This window comes from Quercus lobata, chromosome 4 (assembly GCF_001633185.2).
Source record: "Quercus lobata isolate SW786 chromosome 4, ValleyOak3.0 Primary Assembly, whole genome shotgun sequence".
Lineage (NCBI taxonomy): Eukaryota > Viridiplantae > Streptophyta > Magnoliopsida > Fagales > Fagaceae > Quercus > Quercus lobata.
Window position 1 is genome coordinate 86426340 of NC_044907.1, and position 17064 is coordinate 86443403.

Genomic DNA, 17064 nt, shown 5'->3' on the forward strand with positions numbered 1-17064 from the left:
TTTCGTGTCAATATATGATTGACTTTGCATATTTTTGGATGCTGTGTCTATGTGTTGTTTGCAAGATGTTCTTTAGGGAAAAAAATTGTTAAATCAAAGAGAAAAATAGGTGAGGAAGAATCGAGTACAAATTTTCAAAAGTAATTAGTGTGACTTTTCTATTTGGATTTGGCCATAGTAACACCAAAAGGCATAACCGTTTCCAGTCTAAAATCCCACACTACCATCACTGATAAGCTAGACAAACAGCTTGCACATGGGGTATAAAGAGTCGCAAGTCACAACACATTGCTAATAGGAAACATAGTGCAGCAACACTACCAATACATGGAAGCAAGCAAAACAAAAGACGAAAGAAGCCAGAAAGAAAAACGGAAAATACCCATTCTCTATTTTACTTTCATCATGTAGTACTAGGAATTTAACTTTTTTGGTTTTATGCATCCTATTATCCTTAACACAAACTTTAGATATACACGAAAATAATTTGATCACATAACAATCACACACTTTCGCGGATACCAATCTTAGGGTGACTATGTGGGTCTGTCTGTGCTAAGCCCAATCCAAACCCACCAGGCTTCTTTTTTTCTAACCCCTCTCTAAAAGCCCAGTCCGAAATGAATAAATCTCAGACTTAACTCACTTTGGGCCCTCAGCTGAACTGTCAAGCCTATATTAAACATTATTAGGCCCACATTCCAAAACTCATATCAAGGCCCAACCTGAGTTCATCAATCACTCACGCAAAATTGCCCAACAAATCAGATTTGTACCTTCACTTATGCCCAATCCGAAATACAATATGCATCACCCTCTCAAAAGCCCAATCTGAAAATAACAAAAACCCTCAAATGAAAGGATCCAAATCCATCAAATCTAGTCCATCCCAAAATTCACACGCACAATTCGACCAAGCCCAATGAAAAGCCTTCTTTAATAAAATTTGTCAAGTTCAAGCCACAAAAATGCCCCAAAGCTTTTCCAGAATCACATTTTAACTAAAATATATTCCAAATTAATATGTTGACCGCCACAGTCTTTTCAAATTACATTTTTGAACTGCAGATTTTTCAAAAAAATAAAATTTACCCCAAATTTTTTTAAAATTAAAATTAACCCCTCTTGAAAATTTCACAAAGATCCTCCAACCTTTTGAATATCATGATCAGACCCCACAACATTAGTAAAATTATGAAAACAGCCAAAACACTTTTTTTTTTTTTTTTTTTTTTTGAGATAATATAGACAAAAGACACAGGAGAAAGGGAAGGAAGGAGTGGGAAGACAAGACTTAAAAACAACTAAAACACTTCAATGTTTTACTCCAACAATACTTTTCTATGTTGCTAGTTCGAAATTTTATACATGTATACATCATTTCGGTATTTATGGAACTTTCTACAATGGAGGTAACTGTATTTAATATAAATTGATAAAATAATGACAAATATTATACCCTATAATATACATATAATTGTATCATATGTATTTTTGTGGATGGTATGAATTATTTATGAAACCTATTGTACTCCGATATAAGCAATCAATTGCTACGACTTAAATAATACTCCCAAGTGCAAGATTGTAGCAAAGCAATAATTCGGTAAATCTGAAGTCAAATCCACAGGGAAAAAGTGAATTAATTAGCAAACCAAAAGAGAATAAAACTAAAATAATAAAGTTTAATTGAAGAGATTTTTGATGGTTTAGTAAATGTAATTTAAATTGAGAGAAAATAACAATGTATTAAGGGACTAAGATTTAGGGATTCACACATAACACATCTATTGGTGGTCTTAGCAATATTTATTTGATAAGTTAATTGAAATTCATACGAAGAATGATCTTAGTTGGATGATTTAACAATAAGAACTTAAGAATTAATTATCTAAGGTAGTTTCATGAAATTAATTGATTTTAGGCAAAACAAAACTAGTGAATTAGTTCACAAGGAATACTAAGCATTTAACATGCCTGGAGTCTACAATAAATCAATGAATTATATAGAACTAAACACTTTTCTAGATGAGTAAATCAATCAAAAACATAATAACATAAGCATTTAAACCATAAAATAATTGTTAAGAATATTTCAATAAATGGTTGGGTTTCACCCCTTATCTTAGTAAGGTTTCTAGCAAGCCATAACACAAATAAAACTCTAAAAACTGTAAAGAAATTTTAAGAAAACCTAAATTATGATCTACAGCAGCTCTCTTATGAATTTTGTCCTAAATAGCCTTTAAATAGGTTAAGGAATCCTATTAGAAGTTGAATTCCCGTTTGGAGAAAATCCTAAGTTTTTAGGCTTCACTTAATCGATGTTTTCAGTCCATTTAACGTCAGAATTTGGACTTTTGGTAAACTACAAAGTTGTAGCCCTTTAAGTAGTTAACATTCCAACACAACTTGAATCATCTCGATTGGACATCTGAGCTGAAAGTTATGCCCCAAATACTAACTCGTGCGTAGGCAGGAATCCTAATCCGAATTGGAATTGGATTTGGTGCAAATTTCCTTCGATTTCTTGCTTCAATTGGACTCGAATTTTATTGTGTTGGCATTCTTTGACTTTATCATGGCCCTTGTAAAAGTTAAGTCCATTAGCTTTCTTTTTTGCACAAATCTATTTATTTAATTCCATTCTCCTACAAAGACAAATTCACATATTTAAAATTTAATTAAGCACAAAATTGATTATTCAGCATTATTCCAAAGCCAAATATAAAATGAATGAATTAACTCAAAATAAGTATAATAATGCTTTCTAATAATAATATAAATATGCAAAATTAAGATATTATTACCAATTGTGCTCCTTTTGGAGAGTTAATATTTTGATTAATGAAAAAAAATAGCCTTTTGGTCTCTTTGGTGTGGTACTGACTCCAATTCCACCTTAAGTGCTGAAACCTAGTGATTTTCCCGCTTGAGGCTAACTCCAAGCTAGGTCTAGATGTTGTGTTGATTCCTAGTTCATACCCCTTTATTTTCCAGTTTTTCAGTTTTACTATTCAATTGTTTTGGTTAATTTGTACAACCTTAAAGAAGGGAAATTGCTGATCTGTTCTTTTTTAACTGAATACAAGAGTCTTTAACTCAAGCATTCATAATTTTCAAGTTTATTAATATATATATATATATATTTTTTTTTTTTTGCTGAATGAAAAAGGAGGTCATCGATATGGGTTCATCGACCCTATGTTACGTGATGACAATAGATAATATCACATGTACCACACAAATTTTGCTGAACCTTATTAATAAAATGTCAATTTAATGGCAGGAGTCATAATTCTTGAACTTATTCCCATTTTAAATGGTTGACGTAGAGGGTTTCATGTCCTATAACAAAATCTGATTGCCCAAATAATGAAACTCCATATATTGTAAGCAACTTAAAGTCCCACTTACTAATTAATCCCAAAGTACTCAGCCCTTAGATTAGGAAATTTAAGGACAAAGTTGGTAATCCACTTTCCATGGGTCAAACATATACTGTACTGTGACGTGTTTACGTGCGAAGATTTGCTGATGATCATCTCTTGTCCTACTGTTGTACTTGTTTAGAGTCTTACTACAAGTCAATGAACAATGTCTTAAGTCAACTATTAATAACAACAATAATTGAGTGAATATCACCATAGAAATCCATACCATCACGTGTTTAGATTTATTTGGCGAAGGTGATAACTAATTAATGAAGCAGGCTCAACTTGATCTGTCTCCAAATTGTACTGGTTTTTCAAACACTTAAGATTCTAATTCTATGTGAGAAAAATACTACGATTTCAACAGTAATGGAGAGGGATTTGCTTGAGCTCTAGGGTCTATTTGAAATCTGCTTATTTTGTTAAAATTGAAAAATTTTTATTAAAAGTACTGTAAATAAAGCTAAATGTTAGTTAAAATAGTACAATGAGACCCATGAATAGTACCAAAAAGTGCAATAAGACTCATAAATAGTAGTAAAAATGAGCTGAATAGTATAATAGTTGACAAAAATAAGCTAACCAAACAGACACCTAGTGGTTGTATACTACATCATATATATATATATATATATTTTTGAGTTAGATTAACAAAACTTTAGTTCTAAAACTTTTAATATCCATTATGGATTCTTAAAAAATTAACCAGAGTTGACCAAACATATTCTTCTCTTTTAATTTTCAAATTATTGTTCATTTCCCTATTAAGCAAGAATTTCCTGAGAAGGTTTAAAAATTAAAATTATTCACAATTGCCATCAGAACGGATAATAGCAGGGAGGCAGGACAATGATAGAGCTTCGATTGTATCATTGCATAACTTGGAACTCAATATCTGAAGTGATATCTACTGTTTAGAATAAAATTCCCCAAATTCCTGATCTCCTATATATATTGTATTGGGATTTTTTGCCGCACAAGTCTCGTCAAAATAATAAATTTTACATTCAAGAAGAGAGCATCTTATCAAATATTTTATAATAAGCATTACAATACTCTCATATAATAAAGATATAACATATATTAGTTTCCTCCATGGATATAGGCCGTCAGACAAAGCCATGTAATCTTTGTGCTCTTGTGTCCCTATTTTATGCTTCTCTCTTCTACATCTATTCAAATATATTTTATATGGTTTATATCAAAGCTAATATTAATAGACATTATTGCTCATCTAATTGTATAGAACTAATACTAATGAAAAGTGCTTTTCCTTCAAATAATGCTTGTAAGCAATTTTTTTGTGAGCATTTTTTGTGGTGGATAATTAGGCAGGGTAAATTAATTTCTTTTTCAGGTATTTTTTGAATCATACCCATTGTATAACGGGTTAGTGAAGCGAGTGTAATATTTCTAGTGTCAAATCATTCACTAGCCTTATTATTTATGTATGACTTTATTGCTATGGTGTTTTCATTGCTATGGCAGATTGGCAGTGTTATTATTATAATTATTTTTAAAATTTTGAGATGAATGAGCACTTTACATCATTGAATCCATCAAAATTGGATAAATTGCAAGAGCTTATTCATTTACAACACAAACTAACTTTAATCCCTATAGCCCATATTCAATACAATTCTATGTGTCAATTCGGATTAGCATGTCGGATTTGTGTCATGTCGAGGTATGAATATTTGACTAAATGGCTCAACTTGAACTCGACCCATTTAAAAATCTTGTCATGATTTTTCAACCCTAACCCGACTTGTTAATGAAGTGGATTAATGCTACTTGACATTTGACACGCTTAATAAATTGGTCATGTTAGGTTGACACGAATGTGACACAATCTATTTTAACCCACTTAATATTAAATATAACATTTATATAGAAATAAGTTTTTTACATCCTGAAAGTAATGCATACACTTCAAGTTTTCAATCCATATTTACAATAACATAGTTCAACAAAAATATAACATCCATCTAGAAATAAGTTCTTTATACTCTAAAAGAAGTGCATACACTTTAACCCAAATTCAAAATAACATAGTTCAACAAAAATATAATATCCATAGAACTCGCCAAATGCTAAGTATCAATATTGAAGGAGTTGGTGCAAACAATAGACTGATCATGACTAAGGTTTATACAATTTCAATTTACAATTATATCACTTGCAAGTTTTTGTAATTACTCATTTTTCTTTTTCAGTTTAAAATATAGATTGGATATAACAGGTATTTAAAAATCTAAAATAAGATGAATATTTATTTGTTATGCGAGTTAAATAGGGTAGTTTAAATAATGGGTCATTTCATGTTGACATAAATAAATTAATATGTCAAATGTGTTTATTGCAGGTCACGTTGGATGATCCACTTATAACACGTTCCTTATTGTGTCGCATTCGAGTAAACTTGTTTATAACCCAAATCTGTTAAGACTCAACCCTAATCTGCGAATACTCGTATCATGTTCATGGGTTGGATCAATCATTGACACCCCTAATTTTATACTATGAGAGAGTCACTTTTTGATTATGGCTAAGGATACAGCCAAGCATAACAAACTACCTTGTTAAAAGCATTTTACGGGCAGCACATTCCATTGACAAGCTTTTTCCTATTAGTTTGGATAAAGGAGAAATTTTACTATCAATACAAACAAAATTTATAATGAAATCCAAACACTAAAAAAAAATCAACCCCTGAAACACAAATCATTTGCAAATACTAACCTACAGACTTCCACAAATACCACCAACCTTCTTTATAAGCCAAAATCATTACAATTTCAAATTAAAACAATTATTCCAAACCACACAACTACATCACATCAAAACAAATGTTCAAAGCTCACAACAATCCCACAACTAAATATAACAATTGCAATCTTCAATTCAAAAGACATTAATCTTTGTTATTACATTGTAGCCAATTCCACAAAATTCGCCCATGCGCATTAGTTAGCAACCATTTCTTCAATACTGTTAATGTAAAAAGAAAGTCAGCGGTTAAATAGTTATTTGAAAAAACACACACACACACACACACACACACACACACACAGAGGAATAAAACCTTGATGAAAAAGAAAACATTGCTTTGCACCTTTGACAAATGTTAGTCATGTCTTCGTTTTCACCATTCTTTTGAAAAACACGTCTATGGGCCGCATAAGCACCACTCATCGGCCATAAAATTCTAAGACTAACCAAGTGTAGAGCTAGGAATTTTTGTTTAGGACCTAAATTTCGGCACTAATATATTTATCAAGACAATCTCTCACACACACACATTTTTTTATTATACACACATACATATATATACACACACGTTTTTATTTGATAAGTTATATATATACACACACCTAACCAAAAAAAAACTTAGTATTTTCAATCAAAATTATGTTTGATGGTGATCTTTCATAAAATAAAATTCATTGTTACCATTTTCATAGTGAAATTCTTAAAAAGTTTCATTTTTAATATGAATTATCAAATTTTATATTAAAGTAAGTAAAAAATATTTCAATTGAACTAATGATATTTTCAAAAACATGAATGATTTAAAACTTGGAGTAATAAGTTATGCTCTAAACATATTTGAAACTATCTTACTCAAACCCATTATATGGTAACTAAAGAGATTATGTAGTTTTAGTGACAAGATTTTTTTTTTTTAATGAGTCAATAACTTGTTAGTTGCTACATAACGGGTTGAAAAAAATAGATCCAAATATGTTTGGTGCTATACTTTATCAAATATTTAACAAATATAACAACACATTTTATAATAAAAAATAAAATTGCGAAAAATAAAGTTATGTCTCTATAACTATTAGACCAAATATTTTTTTTAAAGTATTATTTGACTAATTCAAATATTTTGGGGCGGGGGGGGGGGGGGGTCAACTCTTATTTTTGTAGGCTAAATTTTGAAAACATTAAAGTAATTATATATATATATATATGTGTGTGTGTGTGTGTGTGTGAATAAGGAAACTAATCTAGATTTTTGAGAGAGAAAGACCTCTTGAGAGAGACAAATTTCACTAAAACTAAATAGGAAACGATGAGTATGAGCTTTTGGATTTCAAATTTATTTCAAGTTTTTTCATTTTGTCTGTTTATAAATTTATTTGTGTTTTTCTAGTTAATTTTTTTTAACTAGAGTTTTCTTTAAAACTTTTTCTCCTTTCCCCATTTATGTGTGTTAAAAATATTTAGTATTCTAAAAAAAAAAAAAAAACTCCTCATCTAGAGAAATGTTATATCTTGAATGGTAAGCTATTACTTAATATCATTGATGCACAAAAAAATAATTTTAATGATAGATTCAAATTATAATCAGTAATAAACTAGCAACTAAAATTTATTATAAAAGTATTGTAAAAATATTGTGAATGACACTCCTCTCAAATCTAACATGGGTTTGGTTTGGTTTTGTTATTTAAGAAGTTAAGGGCCCGTTTGGTACATGTGTTTAAAAACTGAAAATTGTTGTTTAAAAATTTTTGTGAAAATGCGTGTGGATGAAAAAGTGTGTGGAAATGCGTGAAATGTTGTTTAAAAACTGAAAATTGTTATTTGGAAACACTCACCAAACACCCCCTAAGTGTTTCTCAAAAAAAAAAAAAAAAAGTTAAGTAAGGGTTGTTTTAAACCCCTACTATTACTGGTTTGGACTACTTTGGAGGAACAACTCAGCTGTCCGTAGGTCATAGTAATTCCTTTGACACAAAAGACCATCCAAGTTCTCCCCACCTTGTCAAACGCATATAGAATAGAGATAAGAAACATTTCTAACACCCAAATACAAGCAATCCAAAACTAAATTCTCAAAAAAAAAAAAAAAAAGCCATTACAGTAGAACCTCTAACACCCAAATACTCATATCGGACCGAATGGTAAAAATTGGCAAAAATTAAAAAGAAAAGTCCAACTGATAGGAAAAAAAAAAAAATTACCTTCACTAGTAGTCGTATATCAGTATGTTACACACCTATACGGCTCTACCCGTGTTGGCAGATCGTGTGTACACTTACACGGCTCCTCGCATGTAAGCGAATTAGGCTTTTCCTCCTTCGGATTCAGATCTGGCGGTAGAATGACTTGGATTGGAAGCGCTGGTACTGTCTGAGGCTGGTTGCGTTGACGATTGTAAATCACCACTGCGAGGATGCCGGTTAATGTTGTTAGAGCCAAGATACTCCCCAGCACGAGGGGCACGGATTCTGGTTGTGGTTGTCTTGGAGGCCTCTGTGGTTTGGGTGGTGGTCGTGATGAAGTGAAAGGGCGAAATGGTGGGATTGGAGGAAACTGAAATGCTGGCGCTAGTGGAGGTGGAGTAAGGGAGGGAAATGAGCGGAAGGGTGGAGGCGGAGTGAGGGGGGGAAATGGGGGGCAGGGTAGTGATTGTGAAGAGAGGGTTGATATATAGTTGCTTGGATCACCATCGTTTGGTAGATAGTCTCAAGCAGTCTCAGACTTCACCAACCTTGCTCTTCCCATGTGGGTAGATATTCTCAGATATAGACTTCACCAGCCTTGTTATTCCCATGTTGAGTGTTTTATTTATTTTTGCATGAAGCTCTTTTGTTTATTTATTTATTTATTTTTTTGTTTTTTTTTTCATCCTCGGCTGCTAAAACAATAAAAAGCTTAAAATACCTTCCAGTCTTACTCCGAAAACAAAAAATAACCTCAAAAAAAAGCTCACTGCTTTATGCCCACATGGACCTTTCTATTTTTATTATATTTCTATAAAGCACAGTAGACTCTTCGTGGAAGATAGAAGTCTTTGATAATCATATTTATTTTATCCTAGCTAATTAAGAACATGCAAAAGTCCTTAAAAATGCAAATAGGGGTACACTATTCACAAAAACCCTACATTCGGTGAGCCATTTTTTAAAGTATTTTACGACATGCTGCAATTACATCTAAATATAAATATTACTGTAGCAACATCTGAATCATGTTTTCTATTTATTTATCCACTCTTCTCTCCCTCGGACTTCTTCTCTCTCACTCCTCAGATTTAGGTCATCATTCTAGGTCGTCATTTTAGATCTATGTGGTATTCACAGTTGTTTTTTGTTGGGGTGGATTGTTAGTTCTGGTGTTGTTAAGTTTGGTTTTGGTGGTATCATGGTTTGGGTGGATTGTCAATGTATGTCATGGCAACCGTAATAATTGAAAACAATATTATGAACATTTTTTATACAATCATCTTCACACTTTATTTTTTATATATAAATTTTAATGGAAAAGAATAAATGTTGTGAAAATAAACTCACTTACACAAGATTAAAGAAGAGAGAAGGAAAAAAAAATACAAGAAAATTTACGTGGTTTAGCAATTTTCCTATATACACAAGCGGCGATAGAGAAAGTTTCACTATAAAATAAAAATATTACAATAGTAGCACACAAACATTCTCACAAGTCTCAAACACCAAGTATATACTTGGCTCTCTCTCTTATGAAGAATAAAGAACACCCTATTGTATTTGCTAAAGTCTATTTTGTGGCTACTTCTTTCTCTCAATGTAAACTAAGAATTTTCCTTTAAGAACAAAGAACGCCATATTCACAACTTCAACCCAGAAGACCTTAGAAAGCTCAACATTCAGTCTTATACACGTAGATATTTCACCAAATGTTCTATTAAGCCTCTCAGCTCTTCCATTTTGTTGAGACGTTCTTGGTACCATAAAGTGCCTTCTGATGCCATACTTTTCACAAAACCTCAAAAACTCATTATTTGTGTACTAAGTGTCATTATTAGTTTTAAGACACATGACCTTCCTTCCAGTTTGGTTTTTCACTTCAATGTTACGCTTCTTGAACTTTGCAAATGCATTAGACTTGCTTTTCAAAAAGTAAACTCAAACTTTCCAAGAATAGTAATCAATGAAACTCATATAATATCGAAATCCATCTTTAGAGGTAACCTTCACTGGTTCCAAAATATCAGAATGAAAATAATCCAAAACTCCCTTTGTATTGTGTGTGGAAGTTTCAAATTGCACCTTACACTACTTTCCCAAAAGGTAGTATTTATAGAAATCTAATTTACATGACTTAACTCCAACCAATAGATTTCTTTTCTGCAATTCCCTCATACCACACTCACCCAAGGACAGACCCAAGATTTTAAGCCAGTGAGGATTGGAAAAAAAAAAAAACTTTAAATAGGTATCATATAGTATTAAAAAAAAATATAAATACTCAAAATCGTTGTTTCTAAATACATTAACAACAAAGACAAAGACAAAAACAAAATCATTTTTTTTTTTTTAATACTAGGCTGGTTAGGATTTTTTTTTTGGGTTGAAATTAGAGCATTTACAGTGGTGGTGCTAAAAAGTTTAGCTTTTGACATCTCAAAAAGGTACTTTATCTACTTTACCATCTCAATCTACAATACATATAATATCAAATGTTCTATTTTTTTATCACTTCATTTAAAATAATAGGGAAAAATGCTCATACACCCCTTAAACTTTTAACTACTGGCCAAAAGACCCCCTTAACTTTTTTATTGGCCAATTTACTCCTTAAACTATTCACAACTGCCAAATTAATACTTCAGTTAGTCACACGTTAAAACACTAACGGAATAAACACATGCCACTCACGTGGCTTTTAAATACAAACTGAAAAAAACCCAAACATCCAAAACCCAACAAAAGAGAAGAGAACCAGGTCCAGGTCCAACACAGAGAGAGAGAGAGAGAGAGAGAGAGAGAGAGAGAGAGAGAGAGAGAGAGAGAGAGAGAGAGAGAGAGAGAGAGCACACCGTTCATAGCCACTGCCAAGCTTCTCTCCGCCGTCTCGCCGCCCTTGTCCCGGCGGCTCCTTGGTGGTTCCGCCGCACTGTTCAATCTGGGTATGTCTTTTTTTTTTTTTTCTTCTTACGTCTTGCTATTTAAATCTTCTAAGAACTTTTATTTTTTTTTTAATCTCCATGTGCGAATTTTTATTGTAGAAATTCTTGTTTTGGTTTAATTTCTGGGTTGGGTCTCTATGAAATTCTTGGTTTTTTACTTTCTCCATGTGCCTTTCACCAACTGTTGCATTTGAGTATGCCATAGAGCTGTTTGATTAAATGCCTGAGAGAGATATGGCTACTGCTAAGGGGGTTTGGTTGCTTGGTTATCCAATTTTCCAAATATGCTGGCCTTCCAAGTTTCCCTTGCAACCCATTTGCAACAAAAAAATATCAAACACGATAATTTCAAGCACCTCCTTACTTGAGTTAACCTTGGGTCTGTACTTCCACATAAAGGTTGTCACAGATGTTTAATATCTTATTTCTGCTTAGGTTACTTAGGCCATTAAGTTCTGTATAATTGGATAGGCATAAGCAAAGAATGAAAATTTATATGTTCTTGAAAGATGTTTCATATAGACTCAGTCCGGTGTTTTGGTAGCAATTTTATGCACATCATTTTATTTAAGGCCAGGCCTCCTTTATTAGATCATCTTTTGGTCAACAATCTTTTGGACTATGCAGCTGCTACTTGGTTTCCTTTGTGCGTGCCTGTATGTGTTACATGTTTTCATTAAGAATGTAGCAAATGATGGCTATAATTATGGATTTGTCTGATATTACTTAAGCAAATCATGTTGATAATGGTGCTAGACATTTTAACCTTTTAATCTATAACCTTATCTATAACCTTTTAATCAATTATGTTTAGTATATTGCCAATATAATGGTGCTAGACATTTGTCCCATGTGTGATAATAGTTTATCAATTTGATGATTCTACTTACTTATTTGGAATCGAGGCCTTGTTACTAACCTAATTGGAATCAAGACTACTAAAAGCTTGTCTGTTTATATAGCACTTCAATTATTATTTCTTAATTTTCTCCTTCTTCATGTAGAAATCAACCCTAAATATTTCCCTTATTTGTTTCAGCAAATCAGAGAATGTAATTTACAAGCTCAAAGAGATGGGAAAGATTGGGGAGAAAGATATATTGCTGATCTGCGATTACTTCAGTAAGCTTGATTGCAACAACTTTGGGAAGATAACACTACCAGATCTTTAGGAACCTTGTGACTGCAAGAAATATGAAATCTGTTTCTATTCTTTAGATGGAAGAAATGTATAGTTACATTTTTTTTTCTTCTTCCATTGATACTTGTAAAGGTTTCAAGTCATATAGGAGCAATGAAAAATAGAAGCCAATGGGATATGTCCCCCTTCTGTTATAGGTTCTCTTACAGCCATTAAATTGAGAGGCTGCTATGGAGGGTTTGAGTTGTATGATGTAGATTTGACACTGTAATAATTCAAGTAGTCAACAAGGAAAGTAAACAATCTTGGGATGATCTTACTTCTTCTCTTTATTTTGATTCAAGTTGTATGAGTGATTTGGTTGATTCGTACTTCTTCTCTTTATGCAATAACCACCAAAAATGAATGTGTCCCAATCTGCCATGAATTGAACTTTATGCAATAACTCTAAGAAAATAAATCAATAATTACACTTTTCCAACAATATTGAAAAACAAAAGTATACTGGCTCCATCAGTATTCTTAAAAGGATCTCAATATGCCATGAATTGAAATATCAAATAAGTGTTTACAAATGGTATATTGTTTGCCAAAAAAATAACACTCAATAAATCAATAATTACACTTTCCAAGCAATATTGAAAAACAAAAGTATACTGGCTCCATCAGTATTTTTAGAAGGCTGTGTATCACTAAACAAATTATTGAACTAAAAAATTATTTATCTTCTTGCTGCCACTAAACCTTAGCCTTTCCCTTATCCTTCTTGCTTCCACTAGTGTTGTCCTTTGTACGACTTTGACTTGACTGTTGATTACCTATATTTGATTGCTGTGTACCCTATAAAAAGCCAAAAAAGTTGGAAAAGTTTAACAAAGTAGTACTTGAAATTTGGATGAAAAGTTCAACAAAGTAGTACTTGAAATTTACCAATAATTTTTTACTCCCTTTAGCTCCAGATGTAGATGATTGTCCTAATTGCCCTTTCTTTTTCTTTTTATAAGCCTTCTTGTTGGGGTTATCAGGAGCTTTACAAGTTCTTTGATTATGGCCCCACTGGAAACAATTCCCACATTTCATGGCAGTTCCTTTCTTGCTCACCCTAAATGCATTAATAGGTTCTCCTGCCTCCCTCTTTCTTACCTTCTTACGCTTGCCTACTTTCTTTGTAAATTTTGGGGGCTTGATTGGGTCATAGGGTGTTTTTGGCCACTGTTCATGGCTTGGAAGTGGGCTTACCATCCATTGGTAACAACTTAGGAATGTCTCCTTAGTGTAAGCAATGTCTACGTAAGTCTCAAGTTGCTCTCCATGCTCAATTATTGCAGCAGCAGCATGAAAACATGGGATTCCACTCAATCCCCATCTCCCACAACCACAAGTCCTCTCATTCAAGTCCACCACATATCTTCCACCATAAATATACTCCACCTCATATTTGGACTCTCCATTCCAACGAGAAATGCAATGTCCAACCTCGCTTTTTATCCTCTCAAGCTTTTTATAGATTCTTGGACAAACCCTCCCTTCATACCTTCTCATATGATCTCTTTTGGTTTGCAACCTTTGCATCAACATCACTCTTATGATCTCCATCATTGTCAACACTGGTTTATCCCTAGCCTCCAAAATCCAAGCATTGAAAGACTTTGCTATATTGTTTACTAGAGTGTCACTCTTGCTTCTTGGATTAAAAGCATGTCTGCTCCATGTTCTCACATCTAACTTCACAAGCCACTCATATGCCTTCACATCTAGCTTCTTCAACTCATCCATGTGGAAGTCAAAAGAATTCTTTGTTGCTGCCCTAGCAGCACTCCACATTGCATCTTTGAGTATCTTCCCAGGAAAATCCTTCTTGAAATTTGCATGTAAATGCCTAACACAAAATCTGTGCTCTGCATTAGGCATCAAATCTTTAAAGGTCTCTACTAATCCCTGCCATAAAAAATACGCAAATATACATTAGTAATTCAAATTCATGTTATAGATCATGATATTTTAAAAAAATAAATAAATAATTCACATGCACATTAATTGTTTCTTGCCTTCTATCGGTCTGAGATAAAGACCCATCCATTCTCATCCACATGTCCGATGTCATCCAACAAGAATTCTAGAAACCAGGTCCAAGAGCTTTTATTCTCAATTTCAACGATAGCAAAAGCGATTGGAAAGATATTATCATTCCCATCCTTTCCAACAACAACCAGCAACTATCCACCTGTTGTCCCCTTCAAATGACAACCATCTATCCCAATAAGTGGCCTACAACCTACTAAAAATCCCCTTTTGCAAGCATCAAGACAAATATACATTCTCTCAAACACATCATTCGCAATTTGTATCTTCACTGTGCTACCCACATTCCACTTCCTAATAGCAGCTGCATAGTCCCAAAGTCTCTCATACTGCTTCTCCTCAGCACCATGTATCATCTTGAATGCCATTCTCTTAGCCTTATAACATTGGTCCAAAGTCATATCAACTTCATGGTCCCTAAACATTGAACCCTTCAATGCATTTGCTGTCCAAGTATGATCATCTCTAAAGAATGGCAAATATTTATTGGCTAGCCACCTTGAAGAAATCTTACTATTCTTATGATCCTTGCCACACGTATGAATGCTTTTAAAACTTTTGATTTGAAAGGCATCTCCCATTTGTGTTTGGGATGCATGTATCTTCCAACCACATTTTTTTTTACATACAACTGTCACTCTCCACTTATCATTGTGCTTATACTCAAAATCATGTTTTTCTTTAATACACCACTCCTTTAGTGCCTCCTTGAAGACGACATGTGATGCAAATTTTTGATCCTTCACTAGCTGTACATTCTCCATGCCAATGCGCTGGTTAAACTCAGGGAACCTAGGCCTTGAATTCCCTTCTTCATCAGATGACCCTTCTGCACTCCTTAACTCATCACTATCCCCATGATCTGAATCTCCTTCACCATTCCAAACTCCCTCAAGCTGCTTGCCTCCAATTGCTCTATTGATTCCATCATCCTCCATACCAAAATCTTCAATTATATCATCATCAGATTCAGAAAAATCACTCAAATTGTAATCTTCGTCATCCTCGTCATCCTCCACATCAATTGAAACATTAACAATTTCAGATTGGCCATCAGTCTGAGGGGCTTGTACATTTGGCATAGAAGGTGAATTTCCAGGGAGTGACAGTGGACATTCATCCATGGCTATAATACAAAATTAACAAGAACATTAATAGAAGAGCTGGAGAAAACATAATTAAAAAAAAAAAAAAAACAATATAGAGAATAGTGAGAAAAAAAATACAACAATTTGCTCATGCACATGTGCATGATTGCTGCTAGTTCAATTCACATAATTCAAAATATTCAATTCACATAATTCAAAATATTACAACATGCCGGCTTAGTCAGTAGACCATATGGCTGGAATCATTACACCGAGACCCAGTATCTTTAACACTAACCAAAAGCCATATCTTTAACAGTAAACTATATATTACATATTAATATTACTTAGCTGCACCCAGTATCTTTAGGGGAAAAAAAAAAGATGCACCCAGCAACAGTAGAAAAATGTAAAAATTAATAATATTCTTTTTAATGGATCCATATTCCAAAGTATTTAGAAACCTTAAATCAGTTGAGTTACAAAGACATTCGGCGATCAAATTCCCTCTATCCCAACTAATGAATTATCATAAAAAATAAACTTATTTGGATCAAACTAGGTAAAATCTTTAGTGACTTAATGCAAATTTTGAAACTATGTTTATGATTTTTCAGTATCAACTGCTTCGTCATTGCAAATTTTGCATAAGATGGTTGTTAAGACATTAAGACCGTAAGGCTTACTTACAAAGTGACCTTGCCTGAACATATGGAAAAACTACATTATCTTCTCATAATAAAAAAGAAAAGTGCTACACTAATTCTATAGTGTAATTAGACATGGCAAGTTTGGACCAAACTGGAACACACTAAAAATACCAAGGGATTCATAAACAGGATTTTGGATGTTTATGATCAATCCTTATGTAGCTTTGCATTATTTCTTGGATGGATACAAGGCATATTTGCAAGTGACAAAATTAATGAAATTTCTCTAATTGAAGATTTAGTTATTGGCTTCTGGATCATTACAGAACCAATTATTGTGTTTGATATTTTTTTGTAGCAAATGGGTTGCAAGGGAAACTTGGAAGGCCAGCATATTTGGAAAATTGGATAACCAAGCAACCAAACCCCCTTAGCAGTAGCCATATCTCTCTCAAGCATTTAATCAAACAGCTCTATGGCATACTCAAATGCAACAGTTGGTGAAAGGCACATGGAGAAAGTAAAAAACCAAGAATTTCATAGAGACCCAACCCAGAAATTAAACCAAAACAAGAATTTCTACAATAAAAATTCGCACATGGAGATTAAAAAAAAATAAAAGTTCTTAGAAGATTTAAATAGCAAGACGTAAGAAAAAAAAAAAAAAAAAAAAAAAAAAAAAAAAAAGACATACCCAGATTGAACAATACGGCGGAACCACCAAGGAGCCGCCGGGACAAGGGCGGCGAGACGGCGGAGAGAAGCTTGG

At 33.0% G+C, this 17064-nt stretch overlaps 2 protein-coding genes across 2 annotated transcripts; both read right to left on the reverse strand.

The window, feature by feature from the left end:
• Nucleotides 1-13213: 13213 nt before the first annotated feature.
• Nucleotides 13214-14567, reverse strand: LOC115986044. The gene is made up of 3 exons (XM_031108906.1): nt 14502-14567; nt 13406-14413; nt 13214-13315 (listed from the first exon to the last, which is right to left on the reverse strand). The coding sequence occupies exons 1-3, from the start codon at nt 14565-14567 to the stop codon at nt 13214-13216; spliced, it is 1176 nt and encodes a 391-aa protein (XP_030964766.1).
• Nucleotides 14568-14691: 124 nt separating this feature from the next.
• LOC115986046 lies at nt 14692-15681 on the reverse strand. The gene has a single exon (XM_031108907.1). It carries the CDS (start codon nt 15679-15681, stop codon nt 14692-14694), a length of 990 nt encoding a protein of 329 aa, XP_030964767.1.
• Nucleotides 15682-17064: the final 1383 nt, after the last annotated feature.